Source organism: Mirounga angustirostris, unplaced genomic scaffold (genome assembly GCF_029215605.1).
Source record: "Mirounga angustirostris isolate CCGP_5_RB_7025 unplaced genomic scaffold, mMirAng1.0.hap1 SCAF_8, whole genome shotgun sequence".
NCBI classification, from domain to species: Eukaryota; Metazoa; Chordata; class Mammalia; order Carnivora; family Phocidae; genus Mirounga; species Mirounga angustirostris.
Window position 1 is genome coordinate 76689965 of NW_026991716.1, and position 23932 is coordinate 76713896.

A 23932-nucleotide genomic window follows, 5' to 3' on the forward strand; every position below is an offset into this window, starting at 1 on the left:
TAAAATCAGCTTTAACATGATAAAATCAGCCCAACTTTCTTTTGAAATAGTATCTAATATCCCAACAAATTGTATTTTTTTTAATCCTTCCCCCTGTTCTGTGGCAGCAGCAGGCAACCACATAAATATAAGTGGTAAAGAAAAAAATTCTAGAAATAATGACCTGTGGAGGCCTGGATGGGGAAAGGATGTGCCCTGGACTCAAATTAACTTGCTCACTTTTCTTTACAAAAAAATTAGAATTAATTTGAAATATATTGGGAGGGAAAAAATGAGCAAAATCAATTCTTTAAGAAATCCCAATGATATATTTTATATTAATCGTTGCTTTTAAATCGTTAATCTTAAAGCAGGGAACTTTGTAATTAAGTGCAGTTCGGCCTGTGTTTACTTTTTTAGACAACTTTTTAACTCAAGCGTCCCATACATACAGAAAAATGTGCAAATTATAAGCATGCAGTTCAGTGAGTTTTCACTAACTGAGCACATCTTTGTGAGCCCCCAGATCAAGCAGCAGATCATTAGCAGCATGCCAGAAGCCCCCTCACAAGTGTCCCCATCCAGTCACTTTTCCTTCTGCTTCCTGCTGTGTGCAGTCAGTCCCCCGGGCCAGCCCAAATATGGCCACTACCATTCCCAGCACCACCCCATTCCCAGGCCTTTCAGACCCTACCTAGCCTCCTCCTTGTGGGTGTCAGTGCCATTCAGCCAGTCTCGTGGTATGGACGAAGAAGAGCCAAAGCCAGCGCCTGGACGTGCCCTGCCCTGCCCCCAGGCCTGCTCCGCACTCTGACCTGGAACAGCACACGCGCGGTCTCTCCACCTCTCCTCTGCATGCTTCTCCCTCCCTATAACCCCAGCCCTCTCAGCCCCGCCCCACTCACTTCACTGCACTTAATATTTCTGTTGTAGGAAGTTAAGCAAATGCCAGCTGTGTGTGTTAATTGGTTGGTTTTTATTTAAAAAGCCACATACTGAGGACACTTGTTTATCTTCTTTACAAGTCACTGTTGTCTCAGTGTCTGCTTATTTGTTTCGGTCCCTGAGACTTTGGATTAAACTGGGTGAGATTAAATTGGGGGAAGAAAAAGAGAGGAGGAATCTGCCTATCCAGCCCTTGGGCCCGGCAGCTTATGAAGCTGGACTCTTCATTTGCCTGATCTTTTCAGGGTTCTCTCTGGGGCCAGGAGCAGAGCAGAGCAGACCCCAGGGGTGATGGAGGTGGGAAGGAATGAACATCATCTCGATGTTGTTTTCTGTTAAATGTGACTATGGATGAGCCTTTCTCAACCGGGGTTCCTGGAGAGATTTAAGCCCTAATGCCTTAAGGCATCTATTGTACATCATCAATCTAAAATGGTACTTGCTGGGGTGCCTGGGTGGCTCAGTAGTTTAAGCATCCAATATGATTTCAGCTCAGGTCATGATCTCGGGGTCATGGGATTGAGCCCTGAGTTGGGCTCCATGCTGGGGGTGGAGGCTGCTTAAAATTCTCTCTCCCCCTCTTCCTCTGCCCCTCCCTGCCAAAAATTGTAAAAAAATAAAATGGTACTTGTTATGTACCATTTCTGGGAGAATGGAGAAACTAGCCCCTGAAATCATTTTCTGGGCTCTGTGGTTCCTGTGAGAAGCCCCCATTGAGAAAGGACCTATGATGCGTACCCTAGAAATACACTGTGATGTATCGATTCTAATGAGATGGATTAGGTCTTGGGTAATGTGCTTTGTCTCCGTATGTGTTCCTTAGGACGGGAATACAGCCCTACACGAAGCGTCCTGGCACGGTTTTAGCCAGTCAGCCAAACTGCTCGTTAAAGCAGGAGCCAACGTGCTTGCCAAGAACAAGGTGAGGCCCAACAGGTGCTAGAACTCTCTGTTCACAGGTGGGGATGGCTGCAGGCTGTCGTCCCTGTGTGAGCCTCCTCACTGAGTGAAGCGAGAGCTCGGGGGACCAGGGGAAATGAAACATTATCTCCATGGTGAGCAAGAGAAACTACTAGAGTGGCTTTGACTTCCTCTGAATTCTCCTGGCTCTCACCGCTTTCCCATTGGTTTATCCGGGTGTGGTTCGGCAAGCAGCCCCGTCCTCCTGGAGACGGGGAGAAGCCAGCAGCACCTCTTTGCCCGCATTTTCCTATCTCCCCTCCAGTCACATCCCCTCCTTCTGTGCTCATTATTAATGAATGCATCTCTGGATTACTGCAGAAACCTCACAGCAGATTGGCCAGCTTGCTTAGTCCCTTCTTCATCCTGCTCCTTCTCTGCTCAGAAACCTTCCAGGAAAGCTCCCCAGCCTGACACTGTCTTGGGCCTCCCTGGAGTGGCCTCAGTCTGTCTGCAGCCTCTTCCCTGAGCCTTTCCCAGTATGTGCCTCGTGTGCTACCAGAGGGGGCTCATCATCCTTCCCGTTGCCCACTCCCTTTGGGGAAGCCTGCTTCTCCTATCCGCCCATAGACTTCCAACCCCGGCTCCCAGGGCAGTGGCCTCTCCCTCTCCAAAGGCCCATCAGGCTCTTTCCTGCAGAGCTCCCTTGGCACTTCACACAGCTTTGTGCTATCATTTACTGGTTAAATATTTCTCATGGGGGCGCCTGGGTGGCTCAGTCGTTAAGCGTCTGCCTTCGGCTCAGGTCATGATCTCAGGGTCCTGGGATCGAGTCCCGCGTCAGGCTCCCTGCTCCGTGGGAAGCCTGCTTCTCCCTCTCCCACTCCCCCCTGCTTGTGTTCCCTCTCTAGCTGTGCCTCTCTCTGTCAAATAAATAAATAAAATCTTAAAAAAAAAAATAAATGTTTCTCATGGTTCCCTCATGGGACAAAAACTGGAGGAAAAGAAGCAAGCCATGCATCATGGTATCTCCAGTAATGCCTGAGTCACTGCAAACTGGTGGCTGCTTCATTTCTTCAAAGTGGTATATTGTCTGGAACATGAGTTGTAGGTGGACCCATGTTGTATCTTAGATCCTGGAACTCTGAGAAGTAGGTGGTTCCCAGTTAATGGATAGGGAAGCCTGAGCTGGGAGCCAGTAGTCTCAACAAAGACACACAGGTAGGGCCATAAACTAGCCTGAGTCCGTCTGCTCCACCACACTGCTTCCTATCCTGTATGGGGCCCCGAAGGTGTTGTGGAAAGCCACAAGGTCTCTCTAGATAGAACAGCAGAGACTGTCAGAAGCAAAGGTAGGGGCTATCCCGGAAAAGGACTTCTACGTTGTGCACCAGCCACATCCTCTGGCAAAGTCTCTAAAAAGGCCCTCCCCTCTGCCCCCACCTTTACTGAGGTATAACTGACAAATAAAATTGTAAGATATTTAAAATGTACAAAGTGACGACTTGATATATGTATACGTTGTGACAGGATTGCCCCCATCGGATTAATGAACACCCCCCTCACCTCACATGTTTACACTTTCTAAAAAATTTTTGATGTAAACATTCAGTTCTATTCTTTGTATACAATTTATCAACTATAGTCACCATGTTGTATGTTAGAGGATACTTGTAACTGAAACTTTGTACCCTTTTACCAACCTCTCCCTATTTTCCCCACCTTCCACGTGTAAGTGATACCATACAGTATTTCTCTGTCTGGCTTATTTTATTTAACAAGTGTGCTCTAGGGTCATGCATGGCACAAATGATAGAATTTCTTTCTTTTTTTGAGGTTGGATGATATTCTGTTGTATAAGAACATTCTGTTGTATAAGAACTTACCCAGTGAGTATTTCAACCCCTGTCTGGGAAATAAGTACTCATTACTCAGGATGGAAAAATGCCTGCTACGCATATCTCCTAGGTCACATTTTCTAAATGTCAGCTTGTAAGGTATAATCCATATACAATAAAGTTCAGCCTTCTTAGGTATGTTGTTGTATGAGTTTTGACAAATGTATATAGTTGTGTAACCGCCTGCACAATCAAGATATAGAATGTTTCCATCGCCCCAGAGACTTCCTTTGTGCCCCTGAGTGGCAGTCTCCCACCCACCCACCCACCACTCCCAGCTCCTGGCAACCACGGATCTGCTTTGCCTTTCCCAGAGCATCATGTAAATGGAATCAAAGAGTATGCAGCATTTCGTGCCTAACTTCTTTCCCTTCATGTTTTTGAGAGTCCTCCATGTTGTTACATGTGAGATTAGTTCATTCCTTTTTATTGCCAAGTAAGAGTCCAGTGTATGAACATACCATCATTTGTGTATTCTAATCCACAGTTTTTGATTTTCTTGATCCAAATGTTTTTCAGCATAATTGATATTTTCTTATTAGCAAAGCAATGTTTGGTGTATAGTTCCAGAACCATCAGAATCCTTTTATTTCCCCATTTATTCAACACATTTAATAACTCCCATGAAACCAACACCTTTAAGACAACCTACTGCCAGGGCAGTAAGAATTACACCAAGCCAGGCGCTGAGCCCTTGCACAGAAGACGGAGTGTTTAAAACGTGGGCCGATCCTCTGTTTTTGAGAGCTAAGCTAGCGGTGGCTCTCTACCTGTTTGTGCTCTAAAATCTCCTGGAAAACTATAAACAAAAACAAAAGTGGGGGGCGACAAACTCACCTGATGACTGGGCCTCAGGTGACAGGCTGTCCCAGTTTTCCCTGGGCCGAGGGGTTTCCTGGAGTTTGGGACTTTTGGTGCTGAGACCTGAACTACCCAGACTCCACCCCCAGGCTGAGTAAATCAAGAGTCCCTAGAAGGGTTGCAGCTGAACACCAGTAGTCTTAAAAGCTCCCTCAGGTGATTCTTTGGTGCAGTGGAAGGTTGATAACCTCCTAGCTCACTAAGCGCTCAGGCCTATAACCTTCAGGTTCCTTGGAGGGAGCAGTAAGGAAGAAAGATTCTACCCAGGCTGCCTAGAGCTAAGGGTATGAGAGGGGAGGTAAGTGAACCAGCGACATCCAGTTTTCCTCTGTGTGGTTTTTTTTTTTAATAAAACTCATTGCTCTTTTCAAGAGGTGAGAAATAGAACATCCATGAGTATGGGCAGACAGTGCCATGGGATCCAGATCCGGGGCGAGGAAAAGCTGTAAGCAGGCAGTGAAATAGCTCTGAGCCCACACAGTTGCAGTCCTGACCCAGCTTTTTAGCTCAGCCCACCAATCACTGAGCTTACAGACTTAACCTCCTGTATGCTCCTAGGCTCTCTCAGACTAACACCACATCTCCTCTTGTGCTGTCTGCTTTTGTTGTTACTTTTATCAGCAGCCTTGCAGGCACCGTGTGCACGGTTTTAAAAAGTTGTTTATGTCATGAATTCTTTCTGTAACATTGCCATGGACGTGATTCTGACCCTTGGTTGTCACTGTGAAATGGCACATTGGTGGTGGAGCCCAAAAAGCAAGAGGGTCTCCATCTGTATGGTAAGTGGTGGACGTAATCGTATTGCCTGCAGTGTGCATACCTTTGTTCATAGTTCAGATTTTGATGTTTCAAGGAAAACACAAGAATGGAAGGTTTCCAAAGGCGTATAAGTTAAATCTCAGTTATCTGCACTCACAGGAAGTGGCCTCTTTTGCCTTTACTCCAGTGGTGTATTGTAGTCACAGCTGTTATCTGCGTTGGGCAGGAAGGATGCGGTCCTTTCCAAAAGGAGTGCAACGTACTGCACGCACACAGCATTTTGCCATTAAGTAAATACTCTCTCACAGGCACTCCGAATTAATCCTCACAGCCTCAGGAAGTAGGGGTCACACTCCATTTTACAGGTAAGGAATTCCAGACTGAGCATATTAAGAGTCTTGACCAGTGACTTTCAGCTAGGAAGTGGCAGAGCCAAGGTTTTGTGGCTGATAGGACTCTTGCGCCTGTCTGGATTCCACATTAACTGTTCTTGCCACTGAAACCCCTCTGCTGGGGCCAGCAGTCAGGAAGCAGAGAATGTGAGCATTGACTTTTTTTTTCTTGCAAGTGTCTATCAGCCCCCTGCAAAGCCTGCCCCATGCAGACCGGCCGAGAAGCATGTTGCTAACGTGTCCTCCCTTCTCTTGCCTCTCTCCAAGGCGGGGAACACCGCTCTGCACCTGGCCTGCCAGAACAGCCACTCCCAGAGCACTCGCATCCTCCTGCTGGGCGGGTCCCGGGCCGACCTCAAAAATAATGTGGGTGAACAAATCCGGCTTCTCTCGCGCTCTCCTGTGTCACCTTGGAAAGTAACCCTGAAAGCATACTTGAGTATTAACACCTAGAAAATGAAACTGAAAATGGGAAAAGTGTTTGGGGACTATCTATAAAGTATTTATTTTTTTTTGCTATGCCTTAAGGGGTCGGCCAGGGGCAGGAGAAGAGGACTCAAAAGATTCAAACACTGCTCTTCTCCCATCCTTTCCCCCTCGCTCCTCAGCCTGGGTTTGTTTCAACATTTTGCATAGCATGTGCTGGCAAATGAGTCCAGGAAACCTCTGCCCACGTAGTGTTGTGCAGTTAGCAAATGGCAGACGATGCCGTCCAGGGGAGATCCTCTGATGCCTGTGTCTACAAATTGGTTACTGAGGTGCCCTTGAGATGAGCCGATGGGTCAGTAGTTCTTAGAGGATGCCTGACTTTGGAGGTCACGTGGGCATGCCCCCTCCCTCCACAAGCAGCGGTGTTTCCTTTGTAAGTCCCGTGCCTCATCCCTCGACTAGAGACTCTGGCTGGGGCTCCTCTCGAAAAAGAGCCTTCACTGAGGTCTCCCTCACTGAGGGCAGACTCCTCTAAAGTGAGTCTTAGAATGCCCTGAACTTGGGCTTTGAGCTTGGCTCCGTCTTAATCCAGGGGAGAAGGTCATGCTGGGTGGCGGCCATCTCTAGACAAAGTTTGAATGAAAACATCAAGAAAACACTGCAGTGTCCTGACTTTGTCTCCAGTTTTGTTCTCTCTGGGAGCGGGTTAGCCCGTGCCCACTAAGGAAGATCTTGATCCTGAGTTTTTTCCTGAATGCTCTGTCTTACGCCAGTGATTGCCTCCTCATCAGCTCCCCAGACTGTTCTGCCCCGCCCTGCCTGAAATATTGGGGTCCTACTAAAATGAGATGCAGCTTGAATTTTTTTTAGAACACAGGTGATCTTAAAATCTGACGGCTGTCCCTGCCGCGCTGACCTTTGTGCCGTGACAAATCCATGATGGAAAAGGGCTCGTTTCCAAAGCAGTGCTGTTGGTCTTAATTCGGTATACTCCAGAGCCTTTGGGCTGTAGGAGAGGCTGTGGTGAGTGGGTTCCTAGCAAGTGCTGGGTAAGCAGAGCCTGCCTTAGCTCCGGTGAAGGCCTCGTGGGGAGCGGGCGCCCAGCGTCTGAAACCTGAAAGCGGAGAGTCCGCTCGGAGAAAGCCGGTGGAGCCGCAGAGAACAGCACAGAGCTGTGGGGCTTGCAGTCGGGCGTCCACGGGAAAGGGGATGCTTCCAGTTCAGGCTGATAACCTCTAAAGAACATACACTAGTCTGCCAGTTTTTTAATCTTTATTTATTATTTATTTATTTATGTAACTGCTCAGATTGTGCTCAGAGTTTGATTTCTGTCCGCAGGCAGGCGATACCTGTTTGCACGTTGCCGCACGCTATAATCACTTGTCCATCATTAAGCTCCTCCTCAGTGCTTTCTGTTCTGTCCATGAAAAGAACCAGGTCAGTGCATGTGTCCTCCCCATGGCTACCGGGCCCCATTCCCACAAGGCTGGCAGGTGTGTTACCACAAATGGGGACAAAGACTGCTGGGGGCCTCCAGGCTGGGACAAGGCCAGTGCTGGCCTTTGCATGAGTGTTCCACTGAGTTCCTGTGGTCCTGGTTTATCTGGCCTCCTGGACAGAGCCTGCTCTTCTCATTCCAGTTCATAGCTCCACATTTGCATATTGAACATTTTCTGAAGATGTTGGGGCAGGTTTTGCTTGTTGTAATGCTTTCACAGAGGAAACCCACAAAGAGGAACGTGGCTTAATAAATGGGCAAGGGAATTAGGTGTCTCCTGACTCCATGAGTTCTGTTCCTTGCACTGCCACTTTGAGCTGATGGAGTCTCTGGTCTCTGTAAAACTGGGTATGTGATCTGCATCTGTGTACTGGGGGTTTGCAATAAAGCTGTGATTATTACAGCGTTCCATAGAAATGTGCATGATTTTCAGTAGTTTAAAGTTTTTAAATGTCTTGGTATTTATTGATACCTAAGTGATACATTGTTTGGCTTTTCTGAGTTTGGGTGCATATATCTGAAATTTTAAAAACAGATCATTATTCAGATCGACGGTGCCCCATAACAGTGGTTTCTGACTCCTGCTGCATATTAAGAATCAGCAGGGAGATTATAAATACCATTGCTGAATTCTACCCCAGTTTAAATGACCAGAATCCAGGTAATGGGATTTTTAGAAAGCTCTTGACCTAAGTGTGCAGACAGGATTGAGAACCACTGGCCTAGCTGAATACCTGATCCTGTCCTTCTCCAGGCTTCCAGCGGATTCTCGCTCATCAGATTACCTTTACCCAGCCCCCACGAACCTATGTTTCTCAACTTTGGCAGGATGTTTTTCAGTCACCTGAGAGCTTTGAGAAATCCCCATGCCCAACCTACACTTCAGAACAATTAAATCAGTGCCTGGGGGAGGAACCCGGGTGTTAATAGTTCTTAAAGCTCCCCAGCTGATCCCAATTTGCAGCCAAGGTTGGAAACTCCTGCTGCAGAGCATCCCTAACACACGCAGCTAAGTGACTCAGCAGTGAACTAAAACTTCCCTGGCTACCCTTGGGGGACGAGGGCCCTGGGACAACTGGATTTTCATGCTGCCCAGGAAAACACGTCATCCGGAGCTTTACCTGATCACCCAATGGGAGAGAATGGATTTCACATCTGTATTTGCCTGATTTATTTATATCCTTCTGCTTTGGGAAATACAAATGTTCACATTGGGAATTGGCCCACCAAGCTGCAGTTATCCATAGCCTCCTTTCATAGTTGATTGTCTGAACATTTTTTGTAGAAAGAAAATATGAGCTTTATTTAATAGGCTATTCGGTAAGAGGTTGAAAACAGCTGGTCTTAAGTGAACACTTTTTTTTTTCAGTGATTCCACCCAAACGAACACCCTGAGCCTGCAAAGTGATTCCCAGGGGGCCCCTTACATTCCCATGGGTGCTGCAGGGCTGGGATCCCCCCTGGTGCTTGCAGAAGTAGCCATTTTCTTGCAGCTTCTGCTCATTCTAGTACTCAGAAACCAAGGGGTCCTCTGCCTGGGCAGAGGGACGTGGTACAGAGCTCTGTGATGGCTGTGTGCCCATTATCTAATTCGGTGTAAGGCTTCAGGTCTCCCCATTCTCAACAACCCCAGCCCAACCTTACTTTGCCCCCTTTACTTAATCCTGTGATTTCTAGTATCCTTAGTCAGAAAGGAGTGTGATCTTTGTACGTAGGTCATTTTAAAGAGATCTCTTTAAAGAGAACCACGTAACACTTGAGCAAAGGGCCCCCTATCAGTCTAAGGCAAATCCTAATTTGAATAGCCACCACCAGGCCATGGGATGAAAATCCGGAGGGCTGTATGCCATAATCAGATGGAGTTTAGCAGCCTCTCTTCTGATTAATTTCAGGCTGGAGACACAGCGCTTCATGTTGCTGCCGCCCTAAATCACAAGAAGGTGGTTAAAATCTTACTGGAAGCTGGAGCAGATGGGACCATTGTTAATAATGTAAGTTAAGTTGCAACAGTGTTTCTAAAAATCATTCCCACCCCTTCCCAGAATGGAGTGTGTTGTTACTACCTCACTTCCTGCAGGGCACATAGCCTCACCCAGTCTTATTCTGCAAAGGGCACAAAGCCCCCGCAGCCTTACTCTGTAAGAGCTGGGGTTCTGTTAAAGCTGAGGACCCCAGAGGTGGACTTGAGCTAACCCTTGCTCCTAGCAGCCCCATGAGTTGATGAACCCTAAGGCTTTATCCTTAGACTCTTAGATGAAGTGAGCACATCCTGCCAGTAAAGGGAAGGTCGTGGGTGTCTAAGTAAACTGACAAGTGGATGTTACGGAAAGTGAGTTCCTGCCCTGTAAACGAACAGGCTACTCAGAAAAGTGGCCACATGACCGTCAGATTAATCATCCTCAAAACTCTCTTCTCTCTCCAAAATCACCTTATTCTTTCCCTCTCTCTCTCTCTCTCTCTCTCTCTCTCAATATCCCACCCCACCCTATTCCCTCTCCTAGGTTCTATGGCAGGCACCAGCTCAGGCACCCTTTCTTCCTTGAGGCTGACCTGTGGTCTCTGCCCTCCTGAAGTAGCCCAGACTCAGGGGCTGGGGACAGAACAGTTGTGTAGAGAGTTGGGGAGTGTTGGAGTTGGCAAAAGGCTCCTGTATCTAGTCTCCAGCTTCCTCCTCCACCTCTTCCTCCTCACAGCTCTCCTACCTATATTGTGTGGTGCATCATCGTACCTGTCCCATGATGGCCTTTCCCTTCTTTTGAGTCCCACTGTTAGCAACTCCTACTTTTTGCCTTTATCTCCCTAGAGCCTCCGATATGGCCAGAGCTTCCTAATTGTTCTTTACAATCCAGGTCCTGAGACTGGCTGGGGCCTGATCTTCCAAGTGTCCTCCAGGGAAAATTCATTGCTTGGCTGGATTTTATGATCCTTTGTGTTTCTTCAACTGAAATCTTCCACCGTGACCTTGTCTTTTACATTCCCTCCTCTTTTCTAGGAAGCATTCCTTGGTGGGCAGGTATCCCAGAGCTTTGCTTCCTAGAGGGTCAGGACTCTCTTGCTGTATGTTGTTAATCATTATGCTCTCAGGTGTGACTTGGCTCCTGCACTAAATGGGGCGAGGCTCAAGAGCAAGGCCAGGTCTTACGTGTGATTATATCTTGTTGAGCTTGCTTACATGCCGGTGTGACTGAGTGCAGAGTTGCTGTCCCAGTTGGGCTAGATGTGTGCAGGGTTGGTGTCTTTTACTCACTTGTCCTCCCCTGTGCCTTTCCTTAGGCAGGCCAGACTCCATTGGAGACTGCCCGCTACCACAATAATCCGGAAGTTGCTCTTCTCCTCACTAAAGCTCCCCAGGTAGGATTTATTGCATTTTCCATTATATTGATTATGTGGGGCTGCAAAGTTGTTGGGAATCTCCAGTGGCCATCTATTAAAGCCAATTCAAAATAACTTAAATCAGAAATTGATGGGTTTGCAACCAGGCAGTGGAAAATGCAGGAATCCACGTGGGCCTCCAAGATAACCAGAACCGGAGACATAAGGTTCAGTGGGCTCGTTTTCATACATGGGCATCCTTTCTTCTCTGTGGCTGGATCATGGTCATTACCAGCTTTGTGGATTATAACTCCCCAAGTACTCAGCGAAGAAGTTCTGGTTTAAATGATACAGAAGAAGATCATGATTGGCGAGCTTGGGGCAAATGCCCTGAACAAGTAGGACAGGCACTTTAGGAAGATAGCTGTATCCATTGACCATGTGGTTGGAAGGGGCATTTCCTGGAGAAAGGTGGGAGGAAGGGATCCAGTCGAGGCAAACAAGGCAGTAAAATGTCCATTAGAGGCAGTCAAGTATAATAGTGTTCTTTCCTTTTTTATTGAATATAATGGTATTTGGAGCATCATTTAACTTAAAAAATTGATATCATTTGAGTTGAGATTGAAATTATCTAACATTTGGGGCGCCTGGGTGGCTCAGTTGGTTAAGCGACTGCCTTCGGCTCAGGTCATGATCCTGGAGTCCCGGGATCAAGTCCTGCATCGGGCTCCCTGCTCGGCGGGGAGTCTGCTTCTCCCTCTGACCCTCCTCCCTCTCATTCTCTCTGTCTCAAATAAATAAATAAAATCTTAAAAAAAAAAAAAAAAAGAAATTATCTAACATTTAATAATGTATAAGCTATTCATCATTTCAGCACCCTGAAGTAACTTTTTATTCATATTACCTTTCAGACACATAATTTTCATAATTGTGCCTACAATATACATACCCTTTTGTATCCTGCCCTTTATCCTAACTATAGTAGGAAAATGTTCTGCAGTTCACATAATTCATCATAATGAAAGCCAGTTTGCTTTTTTGTTGCTGTCCAATATTTTGTTAACCTAAATGTCCAATATTAAGGATATGGTTTGCTTCCTGATTGGAGGTACTCTGTTACATTACAGCAAAAACAGATTAGTTTTCGAACTTATTATGCCTGATAACTGTGAGAAGGTAAAGTCTCAGAGAGCCAGAGGAAGATTCCAGATACCAGCCTGCTGCGCCTGAGCCCCATCAGCCCAGGGGTCTGCATGGCCTTTATTTCATTTGTTTTCAAAACCTACCTGATATAACTAGCAGATTCTGGAAGTGGTGAAGATTTTTGCCTTCTGAAAACTGATCACCCTGTTGCCCGTGGAGTTGGTCCTTCTCAGTGGTGTCTGGAAGTCTGTGGAATCCCTGACAGACACAAGTCAAGTGGTCCTTTGGAAAAAGTTTCCACCTCTTTCCGACTATTTGCAAACAAATCATCAACGGAATCACATCCATGAATCCTGATAGAAAAATGCTGGTCTTTTACAGATCAAAAAGTATGGGATGCTATAATAAAGGTCAGAATCCATCTCTGTTCTATGGCATTTCAGTGTTTGGCAGTTTGGAGAGCCAGCTCTGTCCTTGGCTGTATGAAGATCATCGAATTTTGTGGGGTGGAGTATCCCCAAGGCACACAGAATTATAGGCCTTTAACCCACCTGCCCTTTGTTTTCCAGAACTCAGGATCTGAGTTCATAGAGAAAAAGCTTTACCGTGGACCATTTTCCTGTGTGATTCTCCTTTAGTGTTTCCATTAAAAAAAAAAAAAGACTTCAGTTTTTCCACACCCATTTGAATGGCAAATAAAATGACATTTTATGGAATATTTTATGTAATTATATATGCTAAACTCTATTCTCAACATGAAGAAGGAACTTTGGAATGTGCATAAAATTGTATACATGCCGTTCTTCTGTTCTGAGGTTCTAGAACTAGCCTTCCTGTGTGTGAAACAGGAAATTCCTTGCCTTGGGATGTTAGCTGACCATGGATTTCACTGGCTCACAGCAGTACTAAGAGGTTACTTTCTAAAGATCCATATACCCTGATTTCCGTGAACTGGAAAAGATTGATGACCTTCCATTTAGTAGACAACATGGTTCGCTGAGAAAGGCTGTAAGCCATGCAAAGTTATTTTCATTGGCTAATAACATGGTCTATGGAGGGAATTATTCTGATGATTTGGGTGACCTCTGAGTATCCCTTCCCATTTTAGATTGATGAGGTTCACAAATGCTTCTGAAAGTGAATTTGGGGTTGATGTTGGGGCTGTGTTCTGTTCCTAGAGTCCATAAGCTGAATGAGCAAAGGGCACTAGTCACTCCTCATCAGACTTGACTTCCTAGTAAGTCTGAATTTAGCTTACGAAAGGGCTTAGGACAGTGGCTTTCAGACCTTTTGGTCTAGGGACACTTAATATTCTAGAGGCCCATAAAAAGCTGTGTTTGTATCTGTTAATAGTTACCATATTTGAAATTCAACTTGAGAAATGTTTTTAAATGAATAAACATTTTTAACTCTATTTATGTTACCACAAAATGAACTTGTTTTTGTGAAAAGTAACTTTATCAAAACAAGTTGTGTGAGGAGAGTAAGTAGCATTATTTTTCATTTCTGCAAATCTCCATACTGTTTTCCTAAAAGGAAGATGCATGTGATCCATTGGAGTATCGTGTGCAGCTTCTGGTAAACACCGCTGTATACTCAGTGTGAGAGCGAAAAAGGCTGACATTGTTGTAATATTATGAAGGTAATTTTAGCCTTGGTTCCAGGACACTTTCAGAGCTGTTGGCTTAGGGGATGAGAATACAGTTTAAAAATCTGGTTCAGCCACAGGCAGATATTGTCAGGAGTTCTCCATTTAGGTGGTACCTGCTGCCCATAGAGGTTTTGTCCCATAATAGTGTCACTTGAATTTAATGAACACAAAGTTGAACATTGAGCTGAAAGCTATGGTGAACTATCTACCTATGAAGACAAGATGTTTTATTGCAGAGAAATTGTGAGACCTTGAAAAAGGTGTTTTTACTTGCTGGACCTCCTTAGTTAAAGGGGGTACCCCTGGAAATGGGAAGGAAGGGGCCTGGGGGAAGGGTCTGGAGCTGGGCCAGAGATTGAAGGTTTCTGACAGCTCAAAGATTTGTACCCTCGTTAAACTTCCTCTGCCAGTCAAGGTACTCTAGGGAGCAAGGCAAGAGGAAGACACCTAACAGTGATTGATGGTCCAGGGTGTACCAGCCACCTGCTTTGTCGTCGTTAATTCCATTAACTCCCCATATTTACACTGGAGAATACAGAGAGGGCAAATAAGCTGCCCAAAGATTCTACAGCTAGCTGCTACTGGGTTCCAAAATCAGGCTGTCAGACCCCATGTCTACATGCGTGTGTCTGTTCTACCTTCCTGCACTCGAAGGGGCAGACCAAATGCTTCCTTCTGGGGAGGAGATTCCTGTCCCATGGTTGGGACCATGGTTCACAGACACACTTTAATGTTTGAATCAAACTGCAAATATCCTTGAATACGGTTTGGTCAAGAGAAAATCTGATAGGCTAGTTCAGATCCCATGTACCAAGATGGTGAGCCTGTGCCTGGCCTGGGGCTGCCACGTTTGACCATTCCAGGGGATGCCATTCCTGTCCTAGTCTCTGTGAGTGGTATTCCCTGGAGCTCAGCCATACACAGCCTGCACACACCTATACGGTGGCCGTGGCCCGGCACATAAATGCCTGTTCTCGTCCTAGACCGTAAGCTACTGGAGATCAGGGATAATGTGCTTCTCCTCTCTGGGTCCCTAGAGAGCCCGGCGCAGGACCTAGGAAGCCTAGCAGACAGTCTGGAAGTGCTTGTTGACGTGAACGCTTGGTCTCTCCCACTAGGCTGGAAGCTCCATTAGATCAGAGCACCAGGTCCAAGGCCGAGTCCATCATACTGATGCTGCGCACGCCAGTGGTTTGTAACCATGCCTCTTGCCTCCTTCAGGTCTTGCGCTTCAGTCGTGGGCGAAGCCTGAGGAAAAAGAGAGAGAGGCTCAAGGAAGAGAGGAGAGCTCAGTCTGTGCCAAGAGATGAGGTGGCACAAAGCAAGGTGGGGGGTAGCCCTCCCGCGCCTCCGCAACTTCACTCCCTTCCAGAGGGTGGGAAACGCGCGCCGCTGCTTCTGGGCTCATGTGGCAGTGGCCGTGCCCTCCTCTGTCTCTCCTTCCCACTGCTTCTTCAAACTGTCGTCTGTGCTTTCTCTTCAGCTCCCTGTCCTCCACTCCTCCAAGGGTTCAGATCGTCTGCCTGTTCGCCTGTCTTTCCCAGCCCCCTCTTTCTATGGCCTTGTCACCACCATGCGGACAGCTCCGCCTCAGACCCTGTGCCCTTAATTGTATGGGGCAGTGGTTTGCCAAGTGTGGCATCCACTGTGTCACCTGGGACCTTGTTAAATATGCAGAGTCTGGGGCTTCACCCCAGACCTACTGGATCAGAAACTCCGGGAGGGGGCCCAGCAAGCTGTGTTTGAACGAGCCCTGTGGGTGATCCTGATGTGGACTAAAGTTTGACCACCACTGGCCTAGGTTGCTTCCTCCCTTTCTGCTTAGGGAATGGACTGAGGCTGTGTTAGCCCATGTGATTCCTCTGTGAGAACTGAGAAGAAGATGCCCCCTGGGCAGCCCAGCCCTGCTCGGGCACATACGGTAAAGCGAGCCCGAGCTGCATTTCAGCTCCCTCTGCTAGGTGCCCTTGTATGGGGACAGCCTGCACGACTAGACACCATAGCCTTGGAACGAACTCTGCCTTTCAGCTCTCCCAGGACGAAAAAGGCTAGGATATAAAGACAACTTTTGGTCCATAAAATTTTATACCATGTACTCATTATTCTATTTCAAAATCTTATCCGTGTCCAGGGTTAAGGCATTGTAACTCTGATTAAGTTCCTGTGGGTGTATTGTATATATTAATTTGTAAAAGCTCTTATAAGGAGTGGAAATGTGATGTTTTTTCATTTCAGAGATTTCCCGTACTCCATTATGAATTGTGAGGTCCAAGCTCAAAGAATGAATGGTATTTTTGTTGTGGTTGCAGTTGTTGAAATGCAAAAAAAAAAAAAAAAAAATCTCTAACGCTGAAGTGTTTGTGGTAGGTTCCCGAAGCTCTAGAATATAGAATTAGACCCAAGACTATATTTAGTTTAGCACCTAATAGAGTCAAAGCCAAATATTCAAGCAACTGGGAAAATGGAAGATGTGCAATGTCAACCACCAGGCAGTGTTCCCTGTTTGTCGTTGGCTCAGAGTCCCACGGGTCCTTTCATGGATGTAGTCTTGCAAACAGCATTTTACACCATTACAGAAAAAAGCAGAGGGGGGCAATTAGAACTGGTTTCTGGGCTTTTTTTCTTTCCTCTGTAGGGAAGTGTCTCAGCAGGAGACACCCCCAGCAGTGAACAGGCTGTACCCAGAAAAGAAGAGGCCAGAGAAGATTTCCTGTCCACCTCCCCAGAGCCCAGAGCAAAGGACAACAGGCAGAGAAAGTCAAGGCCCAAGGTCAGGAGGCCTGTGAAAGCAGCCAGGGGAGGGCTGGGAGACAGGTTGGCAGAGGGCCCTGGGATAGCGTCATACCCAATAGCTAGAACGCCACTTTGCTTGGCTTGCTGGTTGGGAGCCAGAGCACAGAACTTAAATCTGGCTAACTTCAAACACACGGTTAGTGTGCTGATAGATTTCTTTTGACGTGGGCTGCTGAGAGGGGAATGCCATGAGACCGAGCAAGGCGGGAGTAAGATGGGAGCCGTGAATAAGATGGGAGTGGTGGGCTGGGTGTCAGTCCTGCGGATGTCATGGTGCTCAGGGGGATTGTCCCTTCCTCTCCCACAGGTGTCAGCGTTTTCTGACCCCACCCCACCAGCAGACCAACAGCCTGGACACCAGAAGGACGCGCATGCACATAATCATCCTAAAAAGAGGCCCAGGCACCGATGCTCCCCCCCGCCCCCTCCCCATGAGTTCAGAGCGTACCAGCTCTACACACTGTACCGGGGCAAGGACGGGAGAGTGATGCAGGTACCTAGTGAGCCCTGTCTGGGCCTAGGAGCACAGGGAGAGTGATGCAGGTACCTAGTGAGCCCTGTCTGGGCCTAGGAGCACAGGGAGAGTGATGCAGGTACCTAGTGAGCCCTGTCTGGGCCTAGGAGGATGGGAGAGTGATGCAGGTACCTAGTGAGCCGTGTCTGGGCCTAGGAGGACGGGAGAGTGATGCAGGAACCTAGTGAGCCCTGTCTGGGCCTAGGAGGACAGGAGAGTGATGCAGGAACCTAGTGAGCCCTGTCTGGGCCTAGGAGGACGGGAGAGTGATGCAGGAACCTAGTGAGCCGTGTCTGGACCTAGGAGGACGGGAGAGTGATGCAGGTACCTAGTGAGCCGTGTCTGGGCCTAGGAGGACGGGAGAGTGATGCAGGGACCTGGTGAGCCCTGTCTGGGCCTAGGAGCACAGGGAGAGTGATGCAGGTACCTAGTGAGCCCTGTGTGGGCCTAGGAGGATGGGAGAGTGATGCAGGTACCTAGTGAGCCCTCTCTGGGCCTAGGAGGACGGGAGAGTGATGCAGGGACCTGGTGAGCCCTGTGTGGGCCTAGGAGGACGGGACAGTGATGCAGGTACCTAGTGAGCCCTCTCTGGGCCTAGGAGGACGGGAGAGTGATGCAGGGACCTGGTGAGCCCTGTCTGGGCCTAGGAGCACAGGGAGAGTGATGCAGGTACCTAGTGAGCCCTGTCTGGGCCTAGGAGGACGGGAGAGTGATGCAGGGACCTGGTGAGCCCTGTCTGGGCCTAGGAGCACAGGGAGAGTGATGCAGGTACCTAGTGAGCCCTGTCTGGGCCTAGGAGGACGGGAGAGTGATGCAGGTACCTAGTGAGCCCTGTCTGGGCCTAGGAGCACAGGGAGAGTGATGCAGGTACCTGGTGAACCCTGTGTGGACCTAGGAGGACGGGAGAGTGATGCAGGTACCTAGTGAGCCGTGTCTGGGCCTAGGAGGACGGGAGAGTGATGCAGGGACCTGGTGAGCCCTGTCTGGGCCTAGGAGCACAGGGAGAGTGATGCAGGTACCTAGTGAGCCGTGTCTGGGCCTAGGAGGATGGGAGAGTGATGCAGGAACCTGGTGAGCCCTGTCTGGGCCTAGGAGCACAGGGAGAGTGATGCAGGTACCTAGTGAGCCCTGTCTGGGCCTAGGAGCACAGGGAGAGTGATGCAGGGACCTGGTGAGCCCTGTCTGGACCTAGGAGGACGGGAGAGTGATGCAGGAACCTAGTGAGCCATGTCTGGGCCTAGGAGGACGGGAGAGTGATGCAGGTACCTAGTGAGCCGTGTCTGGACCTAGGAGGACGGGAGAGTGATGCAGGAACCTAGTGAGCCCTGTCTGGGCCTAGGAGGACGGGAGAGTGATGCAGGAACCTAGTGAGCCGTGTCTGGGCCTAGGAGGACGGGAGAGTGATGCAGAGACCTGGTGAGCCCTGTCTGGACCTAGGAGGACGGGAGAGTGATACAGGTACCTAATGAGCCCTGTCTGGACCTAGGAGGACGGGAGAGTGATGCAGGTACCTAATGAGCCCTGTCTGGACCTAGGAGGATGGGAGAGTGATGCAGGTACCTAGTGAGCCCTGTCTGGGCCTAGGAGGACAGGCCTTAAGGAAGGCTGTGCCCTTCTTACTATTCCTGGGGATGAAGATCCACTTTCAGTGTTGACTTAAGGCATGAGCTTGGAAGATAAACCAGGCAGCCCTCCTGACCTGAACTGCAGATGGCACCCCCTAGCTTAGGCCCAGGCACGCAGGGCTAGTTACCGAGCTTTCTGCACCATCCTTAGGTGACTGCATAATCTTGAGGCCCCAGAGTGGATAAAAGAAACAAGGATTGGGACTCTCTGAATCTTCTCAGTGCCTCTTGGTCCCAAAGCTTGGCCCACTGGACATCCCAAAGTTAGGCCAGGCATGACTGCGCCTCCTCCATCGTCTCTATCCCCCTGGCATACTGACCGGCACTGGATGGGTACTCAAAACCAATTTTGGGGAAGGAACGGATGAGTGGATTGATTCCTTTATTGTTCCCCTGTCAGGCACCGATAAATGGTTGTCGATGTGAACCCCTAATCAACAAGCTGGAGAACCAGTTGGAGGCAGCTGTGGAGGAGATCAAAGCAGAGCTGGGGTCAGTTCAGGATAAAATGAACACAAAGCTGGGACATATGGAGAACAAGACCCAGCACCAGGTCAGTGAGTGGCCTGGAATTCTTCTCATGTCCAGGTGTTCTGACAGGAAATGAAATCACAAAGAGCCCTCAGCACATCCTTCTATTCTGCAGCCTCTGCCCTGAGCATGTCAGGCGGGCTATCAGGCAAGAGGCCTGCCTTTGTGATTTCTTTCAAGCCCCCCCAAAATCTTTTTTTTTTTATTTAAATTCAGTTAATTAACATATAATGTATTATTGGTTTCAGAGGAAGAGGTCAGTGATTCATCAGTCTTCTATAACACCCAGTGCTCATTACATCACGTGCCCTCCCCAGTGCCCATCACCCAGTGATCCCATTCCCGCACCCCCTCCCCCCCAAGCCAATAACCCTCAGTTTTTTCCTATGATTAAGTCTCTTATGGTTTGTCTCCCTCTCTGATTTCGTCTTGTTTTATTCTTCCCTGCCTTCCCCCAGTCCTCTATTTTGTCTCTTAAATTCCACATATAAGTGAGATTATATGATAATTGTCTTTCTCTGATGGACTTACTTTGCTTAGCATAATACCCTCTAGTTCCATCCACGTTGTTGCAAATGGCAAGATTTCTTTTTCTGATGGTTGAGTAATCATTGTGTGTGTGTGTGTATATATATATATATATATATATATATATACCACATCTTATTTATCCATTCATCTGTCGATGGACATCTAGGCTCTTTCCATAGTTTGGCTATTGTGGACATTGCTGCTATAAACATTGGGGTGCAGGTGCCCCTTCCTATTACTACATTTGTATCTTTGGGGTAAAGACCTAGTAGTGCAATTGCTGGGTCGTAGGGTAGCTCTATTTTCAACTTTTTGAGGAACCTCCATACTGTTTTCCAGAGTGGCTGCCCCAGCTTGCATTCCCACCAACAGTTTGGGAGGGTTCCCCTTTCTCTGCATCCCCACCAACATCTGTCATTTCCTGACTTACTAATTTTAGCCATTCTGACTGGTGTGAGGTGGTATCTCATTGAGGTTTTGATTTGTATTTCCCTGATGCCGAGCAATGTTGAGCACTTTTTCATGTGTCTGTTGGACATTTGGATGTCTTCTTTGGAGAAGTGTCTGTTCGTGTCTTCTGCACATTTCGTGATTGCATTATTCTTTGGGTGTTGAGTTTGGTAAGTTCTTTATAGATTTTGGATATTAACCCTTTATCTGATATGTCATTTGCAAATATCTTCTCCCATTCTGTTGGTTGTCTTTTGGTTTTGTCGACTGTTTCCTTTGCTGTGCAGAAGCTTTTTATCTTGATGAAGTCCCAATAGTTCATTTTTGCCTTTGTTTCCCTTCCCTTTGGCAATGTGTCTGGCAAGAAGCTGCTGTGGCTAAGGCCACAGAGGTTGCTGCCTGTGTTCTCTAGGATTTTGATGGATTCCTGTCTCACATTTAGGTCTTTCATCCATTTTGAGTCTATTTTTGTGTATGGTGTAAGGAAATGGTCCAGCTTCATTCTTCTGCACGTGGCTGTCCAATTTTCCCAACACCATTTGTTGAAGAGACTGTCCTTTTCCCACTGGATATTCTTTCCTGCTTTATCAAAAGATTAGTTGACCATAGAGTTGAGGGTCCATTTCTGGGTTTTCTATTCTGTTCCATTGATGTCTGGGTTTTTTTTAAGTTTTTTTAATTTATTCATTTGAGACAGAGAGATAGAACATGAGCAGGGGGAGGTGCAGAGGGAGAGGGAGAAGCAGGCTCTCTGCTGAGCAGGGAGCCCGATGTGGGACTTGATCCCAGGACCCTGAGATCATGACCTGAGCTGAAGGCAGACACTTAACTGACTGAGCCACCCTGGCTCCTCAGATCTTCTTTATATCTTTGGTAGAATTCACCTGTGAATCCATCTGGTCCTGGACTTTTATTTTTTGGGAGTTTTTTTATTACCAGTTCAATTTCATTATTAGTAATTGGTTTGTTAATATTTTCTATTTCTTCCTGATTCAGTTTTGGAAAACTGTATATTTCTAGGAATTTATCCATTCTTCCAGTTTGTTAACATATAATTTTTTGTAGAAGTCTCTTACAATTCTTTGTATTTCTGTGGTGCCAGTTGTTACTTCCCTCTTTCATTTCTTTTATTTGGGTCCTCTTTTTTTTCTTGATGATTCTGGCTAAAGGTTTATCAATTTTCTTTTCAAAGAACCAGCTCTTGGTTTCACTGATCTTTTCTATTTTTATTTAGTCTCTGATTCATTTATTTTCTCTCTGATATTTCTTTTCTTCCAACTTTGGGCTTTTTTTCTTGTAGTTCCTTTAGGTGTAAGGTTAGATTTTTTTGAGATTTTGTTTGTTTCTTGAGGTAGACCCATATTACCTAAATTTCCCTCTTAGAACTCCTTTTGCTGGTCCCAAAGATTCTGTACTATTGTTTTCGTTTTCATTTGTCTCCATATATTTTTTGTTTTTACTTTGATTTCTTTGTTGACCCATTGGTTGTTTAGTAGCATGTTGTTTATGCTCCATGTGTTTATGCTTTTTCCAGTTATTTTTCTTGTATTTCATTTCTAGGTTCATACTTTTATGGTCAGAAAAGGTGCTTGATATGATTTCAGTCATCTTACATTTATTGAGACTTGTTTTAACACGTAATCTATTCTGAAGAATGTTCCATGTGCACTTGAATGTGTATTCTGTTTTTGTTTAGAAGGTTCTATAAATATCTGTTAAGTCCATCTGGTCTAATGTATTGTTCAAAGACCATTTCCTGGGTGGCTTGGTTGGTTGAGTGTCTGCCTTCAGCTCAGGTCATGATCCCAGGGTCCTGGGATGGAGCATCGCATTGGGCTACCTGCTCAGCCAGGAGCCAGTTTCTCCCTCTGCCTGCCGCTCCCCCTGCTCTTGTGCGTTTTTTTCTCTCTCTCTCAGGTAAATAAATAGAATCTTTAAATTAAAAAAAAAAAGGCAATTTCTTTATTTTCTATCTGAATGATCTATCCACTGATGTAAGTGGGATGTTAAAGTCTCCTAGTATTATTGTATTACTATCAATTTCTCCCTTTGTCTCCTAATATTTGCTTTATGTATTTAGGTTCTTTGAGGTTAGGTGCATATGTATTTACAATTGTTATAATCCTCTTGTTGGATTGATCCCTTTAATATTATGTAATGTTCTTCTTTGTCTTTTGTTCAGTCTTTGTTTTGAAGTCTCTGTTTCTTATAAGTATTGCTACTCTGGCTACCTCCACCCACTTCCCTTCTGTTTGCATGGAATCTCTTCTATCCCTTCACTTTTAGTCTGTGTGTGCCTTTAAGTCTGAAGTGAGTATCTTGCAGGCAGCAAATAGATGGGTCTTATTTTTTTTTTTTAAGATTTGATTTTATTTGACAGAGACATAGCGAGAGAGGGAACACAAGCAGGGGCAGTGGTAGAGGGAGAAGCAGGCTTCCCTCAGAGCAGGGAGCCTGATGCGGGGCTCGATCCCAGGACCCCGGGATCATGACCTGAGCCAAAGGCAGACACTTAATGACTGAGCCACCCAGGCGCCCCTTATTTATTTATTTTTTTATCCATTCAATCACCCTCTGTCTCTTGATTGGATCATTTAGACCATTTACATTTAATTATTGATAGGTATGTACCTATTGCCATTTTATTGTTGTTGTTTTGTAATTCTCTGTTCCTCTCTTGCTCTGTTTTCTTATGATTAATGACTTTCTTTAGTGTTCTGCTTCACTTTCTTTTGTGTGTGTGTGTGTGTGTATCCTAGGTTTGGGGTTTGTGTTTACCATGAGATTCATATATAACCTTGTAATTGTAGAGAGTCTATGTTAAATTGATGGTCATTTGGGGAGCCTGGGTGGCTCAGGAGGTTAAGTGACCAACTCTCTTGATTTTGACTCAGATCATCATGTCAGGTCATGAGATTGAGCCCCACGTTGGGCTCTGTGCCAGGCATGGAGCCTGCTTGATTCTTGCTCTCCCTCTGCCCCCTCTCTCCCTGCCCCATCCTCCACTCATGTGCACATGCATGCTCGCTCTCAAAAAAAAAAAAAAAAAAAATTGTCACTTAAGTTTGAATACATTCAAAAAGAACTTCATTTTTACTGACCCCCCCATATTTTTGTATGCTGTCATTTTGTGTCTTTCTTTTGAGTTTCCTTAACTAATTTTAAAGATACAATTTCACCTCTTTGTCTCTTAACCTTCATACTAGGTTTTTTTTTTTTAAATGTCAGTGTTTATCTTTCTTTTTTTTTTTTTTTTAAAGATTTTATTTATTTATTCGAGGCAGAGAGAATGAGAGACAGCATGAGAGGGAGGAGGGTCAGAGGGAGAAGCAGACTCCCTGCCGAGCAGGGAGCCCGATGCGGGACTCGATCCCGGGACTCCAGGATCATGACCTGAGCCGAAGGCCGTCGCTTAACCAACTGAGCCACCCAGGCGCCCCACCTTCATACTAGTTTTATAAGTGATTGCTTTACTACCTTTACGTTGCTTTTACTCATGAACTCTTTTTTTCATAATTTTCTAATTATGGACTTTTTACTATTTAAAAAGATCTCTAAAATTTCTTGTAAAGTTGGGGCACCTGGGTGGCTCAGTCGGTTAAGCATCTGTCTTCAGCTCAGGTCAAGATCCCGGTGTCCTGGGATTAAGCCCCGTGTTGGGCTCCCTGCTCAGCAGGGAGTCTGCTTCTCCCTCTCCCTCTGCCCCTCCCCTGGCTTGTGC

General features: G+C 46.6%; 1 protein-coding gene across 7 annotated transcripts in view; it reads left to right on the plus strand.

The window, feature by feature from the left end:
• The window catches only part of ANKRD6 (ankyrin repeat domain 6), a 185360-nt gene that overhangs the window by 153750 nt on the left and 7678 nt on the right, over nt 1-23932 (plus strand). For 2 of the 7 annotated variants that reach the window (XM_064597869.1, XM_064597871.1), the window contains 9 exons: nt 1748-1846; nt 6002-6100; nt 7502-7600; nt 9554-9652; nt 10939-11012; nt 14886-15093; nt 16403-16537; nt 16868-17053; nt 19100-19252. In XM_064597869.1, coding sequence (XP_064453939.1) covers nt 1748-1846; nt 6002-6100; nt 7502-7600; nt 9554-9652; nt 10939-11012; nt 14886-15093; nt 16403-16537; nt 16868-17053; nt 19100-19252 — 1152 coding nt within the window. Of the gene's footprint in view, nt 1-1747; nt 1847-6001; nt 6101-7501; nt 7601-9553; nt 9653-10934; nt 11013-14885; nt 15094-16402; nt 16538-16867; nt 17054-19099; nt 19253-23932 lie in introns of all 7 variants that reach the window. The other 5 variants (XM_064597870.1, XM_064597872.1, XM_064597873.1 and 2 more) reach the window with 5 other exon arrangements.